General features: G+C 34.1%; 1 protein-coding gene across 30 annotated transcripts; it reads right to left on the bottom strand.

The window, feature by feature from the left end:
* Positions 1 to 576: 576 nt before the first annotated feature.
* Positions 577 to 5,420, bottom strand: LOC112743844 (uncharacterized). Of its 30 annotated transcripts, none has more exons than XM_072214749.1 (8): positions 5,007 to 5,395; positions 4,393 to 4,533; positions 4,023 to 4,084; positions 3,636 to 3,879; positions 3,006 to 3,065; positions 2,155 to 2,191; positions 1,082 to 1,375; positions 577 to 990 (listed from the first exon to the last, which is right to left on the bottom strand). In XM_072214749.1, the coding sequence occupies exons 5-8, from the start codon at positions 3,023 to 3,025 to the stop codon at positions 784 to 786; spliced, it is 558 nt and encodes a 185-aa protein (XP_072070850.1). In that variant the 5' UTR covers positions 3,026 to 3,065; positions 3,636 to 3,879; positions 4,023 to 4,084; positions 4,393 to 4,533; positions 5,007 to 5,395; the 3' UTR covers positions 577 to 783. The 30 variants fall into 30 exon arrangements, 15 of the variants coding, with proteins under 15 accessions (XP_072070850.1, XP_072070849.1, XP_072070853.1 ...); XM_072214748.1 differs by having other exon boundaries at positions 3,636 to 3,876; XM_072214752.1 differs by having other exon boundaries at positions 4,029 to 4,084.
* Between the last annotated feature and the right edge of the window lie 3,190 nt (positions 5,421 to 8,610).

The following is an 8,610-nucleotide window of genomic DNA, read 5'->3' as shown; positions in this document are numbered from 1 at the left end:
TTTGGTTTTGGATAATTAAATATTAGTTTTTGAAAAGGTTTTGGATGACACTACTAGGAAACTAGTTATTACAGACAGATTTACAGACAGATTTAGTCCTTATTACAGACGGATTTTTGGTTACCGACGAATTTTGCCCCTCTGTAAAAGCCCGTCGGAAATTAATCCATCGAAAAATTACAGACAGATTTTTACCAGTTACCGACGGATTTTCCCTCTGTAAATTTTCCATCCATTTCCCAAAGCCGACGAACTTTCCGACGGATTTTCTGTCTGTAATTACAGACGGATTTTTAGACGGATTTTCCGTCTGTAATTACAGACAGATTTTCCAACGGATTTTTCGTCTGTAATTACAAACGGATTTTCCGACAGATTTTCCGTCTGTAATTTGAACTTTGGAAAATCATCTCACACTCTTATTACAGACAGAAAATCCGTTTGTAAGGTAAAATGTTTTTTTCTAATTACGAAATAAACTTATTTTCATACAAAATAAATATAAATTTAATACAAATTTTATCTAATTTGTATTCAAATATTTATAATATTTCAAAAAATAAACAAATCATCATATTATCAAACTAAAAGAAAAGTATTATAAACAAGCAAGTCAATATATATAATTCAAGACACAAACAAAATGTATTGATCATCAACTATAATTCCTAGTATATCATCAACATGCTGCTTCTTGTAAAACATTCTGGGTGGCATTAAAATAGCAAAGAATGATTGGATGAGAAAAGTTAAACCCCTAAACCAAGCATCTACAGCATTGAATCAGCAGATATCTATATTCTTTTTTTTTCTGCCACTCACACAGGCCCAGTCATCCATTTTTGACACTTCTATGCCTTCTAAGAATAGTGAATATTTTTGTAATAAGTTCTGGACCTGCATAAGGAACAAAGGAGATGAATTTAGGAGGAGAATGTGATTCGAAGCAGTTCCACCAACAAGAATCCGCATTTGGCAGCAAAGAGATAGCTGCATTCCGAATAAAGAAAATCGATAATGAGAATTAATTGAACATTTAAACTACATGTTCACTTAAGATTCCAGAGAGACCAATAATTACTCCAGGCTTTGCAGAAAAGATAATTTGATCAGCAAGATTTAACAGAGGATTTAAAAGTATGTTTGCAATGACCACATCATATTTATCCTTGTGAGTGACTCTATCTAACTCGAAAGCATTTTCTCCCTCGACAACTCTAGATGGCCAGTCATCCCTGCAGGATGAAGAAGTTTGGCTTGCAATCAAGTGCAGTTGCAGCTTGTCTGGTATGATGTTATTCAGAGTAGCATTTTCAGATGCTGATGCAATTGCTTGTGAATCTATATCGACTCCAATGGCAAAGGCAGCACCAAACTGCAAAAGGTCTATTATTGGTGAATATGAAACTGCAGAAGGTCTAGAATTGCTTTCCTGAACTCTCATTTAATTAATTTCTCAACTGATTCTGTTACATCAATAATATGCTCTTTCATACTAACTTAATAATTAAACCCTAAACCCTATATAAGGCCCAATAAGTACAGAACATGTCATATCAAAATGTCTCTAAAAATTCATATCTGACATATGTTCTGTCAATTAACCAAAAAAAGACAGTTAAAATATGTGAATATGATAGAGACGGTTATAATATTTAGCTTTTCACATAGAGATGTTCAAGGAAACAAAGTAAGAATGAAAATGAACTCTACTGTACACCAAAGGCATTCTCGCACTGACAGTTTTCCATAATATGAATAAGTGATCATTTCCCGAATAAGAATGCTAAGTAAAGAACGCAGTAAATTTAATAGCTATTAAACAGAAACCAAACAATTAGCAGTTAGTATTTAACAACTAGAACACATGACTAACTCAATTTCATAAAGAGCATCATTGCCTCATTGACTCGATTTTTAGTTCATAAAAGATGAGCCTGTCTGATTTTCACTCATGCCCTTCCAAAATTGATTTGAACAGAAACACTAGAAGATACACCCAAAAATTTTAGCTACTCTGCCTTCGAGTGAAAGGCATACCAAGACATTTTTCTCATGAAAGGAATACCAAAACACAAATCTGCAGAGTTTTAGAAGTGTTTGAAACAGTTCACATAAAATGAGTGCCTTGATCAGATTAGAACTGCAGAGTACCTCTCGTTGGTTTTCACCCTCTGATATTGTCGGATTCCTGAAGAACCAAGAGAGAAAAAAAGAAGAAGCAAAGATCATATTCACATTCATACCAAACCCACCGAAAAGATAAGAACAGAAAAGAGATAAAAGAAACAGTAGTGCCATCACTAGATAAAAGAAACAGTAGTGCCCACTTTGCTTAGGCATGGACCCTGCATAATCAAATTTCAAGGGAAGTTGAGTAACTTAATTGAGTAGAGAAGCTTCTATTCTAAATTACTAATCAATATTAAGCTGCATCAAATATATAAAATTATATGTGAATAACAAGGAGGTAATGTTAGCAAAAGTTTAGTGGCATATCATGAAGTCGGGCATGCCATTTGTGGGTAAGAACTAAGAAATTTTCTTCGTGAATTCATCTTCTGTGACACATGAACACAAATCTTAGAAGCAGTTTTAGCAAACTATTCTCAGATGTTGTTCTGAAAGATGCATTTCTACTTTCTTGCAGAACTTTGACCCCTGGTCATGATCAGAATTCACTAAAACCGGGTGTTCTCATTGCAATTAATTCCAGCCATCTGCATATGCTACAACATCCTCATAAACAGGCATTAATTACATTCTTGATTAATTCCTCCGAAAAAGAAGATTACATATATATTACAGTCAAATAGCTTTAAATCAATTAGAATGAGACCAAAACACATATAGTGAAGCATGGAAGATAGCCCCATCAAAGGCATAAGCAATGTTTAGTAAGAAACTAGTCATAACTTGAGTAACCTATTCTTAGAGTAAAATAGAGTTATGAAGCTCAAACAATGCCATAGTGGAAAAACGATAGGAGAAAGAAAACAACAAACCTGAGGAATTTCAGCAACATATTGTCTAGGATTAACCTGCTTCACTGACAATTGACAATTCTTCACACACCAAAAAAAAAAGAGAGAAAATCAGTCATAAGTAAACAAAAGATAGACATGGAATTTCTAGCATTAGCAAATAACATATAGAAACTACCAAAACTCTCAGTCTTAGTGCCAAATAAAGCATAATATTATTTTCACATGAGAGAGAAATAGTTTCAATTTTCTTTATGGGGGAAAAAGGATGAATAATATACAAAGCTGTTACACAAAAGTCAGTACAGACAATATCTAATATTTGAAAAAAGTAAAAAACTTAGATATTACATCATAAAATATTTCAGGTATTTCAGCCACCTAGTATTTAAATACAGGGAACAAAAAATCTCAGCATACCCTAATCACCCAGTATTTAAATACAGGGACAAAAACCTTAGCAAATCCTAATCATTGTGCAACGCCCACCTGAGTTTGCAAATTAACAATTTTAAACACTACAGGCAGGAAGGACAATTAATGATTTTCCAAAGTTCTCCTGTTACTTTCAACCAAATAAACCACAACTTACTGAAAGATAGTAATGAAAAAAAAAAGAAAGAAAGAGGCGAAAAAAGAGGAGCACCATACAAACAGAAAATGCAATTTCCATAAAAGCTGCAAGACTGTGGACCTAGTTAAAGCCAGCGCCGATTTCCTTTTGTTTCAGTTCTAAAGCGATTCGTTCGTTCTCAAGCTTCATCCTTTCATTTTCCAGACTTAGTTTCTCCAACTCCCGGTCCTTCTCCCGGTCCTTCTTCTTACTAAACCTCTACCACTTTAATCTCTGTTTCTCTTCAAAATTCTCTCTCTTCTCTCCTTAATTCAGCACCTTCTAGCACCACAGAGAGAGATAATAAATTAACAACAACAACAATAATAATATAATATAGTACTGTAACTGTGTAAGCTTATAACCATAGAGTATGCTATATAGAAGAAGAAGAAGAAGGGCTTTAATTAAGTAAGTAATTGTACTTGTACTTGTTCCTAACTTGGAGAAGAGCAAAGAGACAGTTGTTGTTGTTGTTGTTGTTGTGCTGCATGTTAATATGAAAGGCATGCTTCAAAAATCTAATCTTAATAATGAATGAACCATGAAATGCTTAATAAAAATAATAATGTGATTAAGAAGTTGAAACCTTATACTACTTCATATAAAGATATAAACTAAACTAAGTCTGCTTCTAAAGAAGCTTTTGTCTTTTGGTTTAATCTAGAAAGTAGCTCAACATACCAATTTATTAGTAAGCTTTGTATCTTAAATTAAGAAGCTCAACTAAGGATACAAAAACAAAACTTTGTAATTTGAAAATGATGCCAATGGGGTTTAACTACGCTTTCTTACTTGGCCTTTACGGATTATAGATCAGCAGAGTGCACTAGAATTTCAGAATATACTTATACAATCTTAAGTTCTTAAGAAACCCACTGAAGTTTTCCACTGTGGACCAAAATTTTCAACAGATGGAATATTCTTGGAACTTCCCTGGATTAACACATGGAAGACAAATGGTTAGATGAGCATGCACAAAGCATGATCAGCTAGAGGGTAAACACTATAACAAGACACCAGATGCATCATCTTGAATTAGGCAGCTTTAGTAACAGGCTTAGATGAATCTGTTTCTTGCCTGTGAATTGTGGATAGCCATAAGATTAGTTAAAATCCATTAACAGGGAAAACAGCCATCACGTTACTAGAGACAAGTCCAACAACGCCCACTCAAAGTATACCCTCATTGTTTATGAACAAATATGAACAAAATTATGAACAGCAAACAGACATTTTATGAACAAAATTCACAAAGTACACAGCATTCAATATTATCAGTGCTTATGAACAAGTATGAATAAAAAAATGAGCAAAATTATGAACAACAAAGTGAATGTTTAACAAAATATGAGCAAAATTATGAGCAAAATGAGCATTCAATGTTCTCAATTTATCACAGTACTCACCGGCTGCGAGGAGGAAGGGCGTTGTTGGAGAGCGAAGGAGAGCGCTCGAACACAACGGCGACACAGAGAGAAAAGGAGAGCGCTCGAACAGAGGAGACGGCCAACGAGCTTCCAAACGACGGCGAGGGAGCTTCCAATCACGGCGACGCAGCTTCCTACGACGGCGACGGATCTTCTACGGTGGCGGTGGAGGCTGTGTCTGTGTAGGGGCTGCGGTGGCTGCGCCGCTGTGGGGATGCGAGGCTGTGGGGGTTGCGGGGAGCTGCGAGGGCTGATGCGGGGGCTACGTGGCTGCAGTGGCGGCGGGCTACAGGGCGAAGAGTTCCAGGGATGAGGGCGAAGAGTTCGACTTCGACAACACCTCTTAGAGTTTGTTTCGAATGGAGTGTGAATGGGTGGGGATAAAATTAGGGTTTTCAATATTTTTGACGGATTTAATTTAAATTACAGACGGATTTTTTATCTGTAATAATTTAATAAAACGCAGCCTTTTGTCTCTTTAATTATAGATAGATTTTCCGTCTATAATCATTTCTCACGAAAAAAAATTAATTTTTCCAACAGAATTATCGACGGATTCTCTTTTCTGTCTGTAATTTATGCTAATTTATTTTTTTTATTTTCTGACAAAAAATTCCTCTAAAATTCCCTCTGTATTTCCGTGGGATAAAATCCGTCGAAAATATCCGTCTGTAATAACTAGTTTTCTAGTAGTGTGATTAGCCATTGGTTTTTAAAAGATTCATAGGACGAACGATAATCACTGCCTTGAAATTAATTCTTCTCTTTACACGTATCTTCTTATGACAATTCTTAAACTCTCTACTGAGAACCCTTTCGAGGACGATGTTCTCACCCCTTTACAGTTTTATCTTTCTAGGACGGACGAGGAAGTTTGCGGAGTTTTTGTTAAGATTCTTAGATATGTGTTTTTTTTGTATACATATATTATAGACTTTCCCTCGCCTTTATTATTATATTCTTGTAAGAGAGATAGGAGTCGTGACTATAATTAATAACATGTATGTATATAATATTTGTAAGTTGCTTGGTTAAGAAGTTTTGTATATATGCATATGCTTATTTATTTTTAGTTAAAAAGTATTTCTGTTTTTCTTAAAAAGAAAACAGCGATACAGTTTCGAGTCAAAGGCTCCTATTTTATTATTAAATGTATGAAGTCGTCGTAATACTTATCGCTATCAGAATGACGCAGCCGGAAGCGTGACATTCTGATAATAAAGGTGTTATATTATGGTAGCAGAGCAGTTCATCCTTATTAGAGCCTTGGGACTGGACTGACTATGCTTTATTGCATACTCTGAGTGTGTGTCATGTTGGAGGTCTTGTCTAGATAACAAGAATTAGAGCTTTATGCACATGACTATCTATTGATTACCGTTGCATATCTATTGATGTTAAGTCTGGCCAACTTAATGTTGATGGTTTATGTGTATGGAGAAGTTAATCAGTTATTATAGACGAATTGGAATTGATAAGTAATGGGTAATGCAAGTCACGTGGTTCGGGAATGCTAGAGTCCGCTTTTCGTGCTTGGTTTTGACTTATGCTTCTAGTTTGCATCGCTTAAGTTGGCATATCGTTTCTTTTTTACTACCCTCATTGAAGTTTCTTGACTCAGATTCCTTTCTTGAACCATGATTTGACTATTCTCCGACCATATTTTATTATTCGTCTATAACTTTGCTTGATTGTATTCTTGAGAGCTTGCTTGAGTCTTTTAAAAATATCCATCTTTATCATTAATATTATACTCTTCTTCATGAATTCTATGATCATTGATCTGATCTTGAACCTGTTTTGGCGTGATGCATGATCCTTAAATCTTGAGTAGTTTAATTTGAACCTTGAAAATTACGATTCTATTTAAGCTAACTATGTAATTTGATTCTTTTGTATGTCTAATGATCTTGATCTGACCATATTCTTGATTATCTCTTAAATTCTCAACATCATAGTTCTAGACCTTGAATTCCTCTACGTGATCTGTGTAACTTCTTAACATAATCTGAGCTTGTTTTGGTTTGATGCATTATTTCTTACAGTCTATTTCTAGAATTCTTGTTTTGGATTAAAAAAGTTTAGAATCGACTATTTTCCTACCTAATTGTGTTCTCCAATCATCCTTCAAATTTTTTATGAAATCACTTTTAATTTAGCATATACTTCCCTATATGGATTCTAAAATTTCTTTATATGGTTTAAATCTATTTATCTGCAATGCTCCGCCTGTTCTTTTATAGATATGTGAAAATAATTTCTACCTTGGGTTTCTTTCTTTGACTACAACTCGATTTTCTTTCGACTTTATCATAATTTTATATATATATTCTTATGTGATTTTGTATTTGAGTATTTTTCAAGACTCTTGAGAGAATATTTTTGCTCATAGCCCAATTAAATTTTATTTTTCAAACTTTGTGTATTTTATTTTAATTTCGGTTGTTTTGATGCAATACCTTATTTAAACTTTTCGTATTTCTTTTGAGAAAATAAATTCATTCCTTCTTGAGATTATCCATTCTTTGTAACACTACCATTGATTTCTAGTATTCTTTTCAACTCAGCTCAAATCTGGTTTAAATGAATGCACTGTTCTTCCTCCTGATTGTTCCTATCGAAGTTCTTAGATTCAAATTCCTTCTTAGGATGACAACTTGATTTCCTACCAAGGTTTTCATTGAAATATTTTATCTATAGTCTAACTAATTTTTATTTCACAAATCTTGCATAATCGAGTTCGATTTGAAATTGTTTTAACATGATGCAATATTTACGTTTTTACTGATTCTCTTAAATTTTGCAAACAACATTCTTGACTTTGGTCACTCTCCTCCTGTGAACCTTGTACCTTGATTCAGTTTGAAATCAATTCTAACAAATGCATGATTTCCTTCTCATTGTCTCCAATGAAGTACTTTAAACTTTTTAATACGTCTGCCTCTTATTCGTAAACTACTGTTTGAATCTTTCGAAACGTCTGTCTTTGTCAGTATACTTCTCTTCATGAATCCTGTACTCTTTGACATTGTTTTGGTACGACATCGATCCTTAGAACTTTGAAAATGTTAAGTGATCCTTTTAATTAGGCAGTATTGGCTATGCATTATGATCGCGCCGTGCGATTTGACGTGTTATTTATATTGAACCTTCTTGTTTCAATTTCTTTTCTTGAGATGTAATTTATATTTTTTTTGCTTCACAATCTGTACCTTACGCATATCTTAATATGTTTACATTTTCGATTATGCTAAAACTCTTACAATACAGTTGTTGATCTCATATGCCTCCACGAGCTATGAAACCCTTGTGGTAATCTAAAGTTGTTCCATTAGGACGCGTCACCATTGTATTTAATCATTCTTCTTCTATAAAATCTCATACTTCTTCGACTCAACTTGAATCCGTGCTGTTAACCCTATCAGATTTCTTTGATTCAAGATTTATTCTTAAAGTTTCCAATTGATTCCTTTTCAGCACCCTTCATTGCTTGTGCATCCTTATTTATCTGCAATTTCATTCATTCTTTCAAATCCTTATGAGTACTGTCCTTGCCGCTTGTCCTTCTTTTCTAAAATCTTGT

This window comes from Arachis hypogaea, chromosome 14, assembly GCF_003086295.3.
Source record: "Arachis hypogaea cultivar Tifrunner chromosome 14, arahy.Tifrunner.gnm2.J5K5, whole genome shotgun sequence".
Classification (NCBI taxonomy): Eukaryota; Viridiplantae; Streptophyta; class Magnoliopsida; order Fabales; family Fabaceae; genus Arachis; species Arachis hypogaea.
This window is presented reverse-complemented; position numbering and strand designations above follow the sequence as displayed.

Coding starts and splice junctions, on each gene's coding strand:
- LOC112743844 (XM_072214747.1), bottom strand. CDS start 3,025: ATGTTGCTGAAATTCCTCAG. Junction 2,192..3,005: donor ATGTTGCTGAAATTCCTCAG/GTTTGTTGTTTT, acceptor TTGGTTCTTCAG/GAATCCGACAATATCAGAGG. Junction 991..1,081: donor TCTTTTCTGCAAAGCCTGGA/GTAATTATTGGT, acceptor TTCGGAATGCAG/CTATCTCTTTGCTGCCAAAT.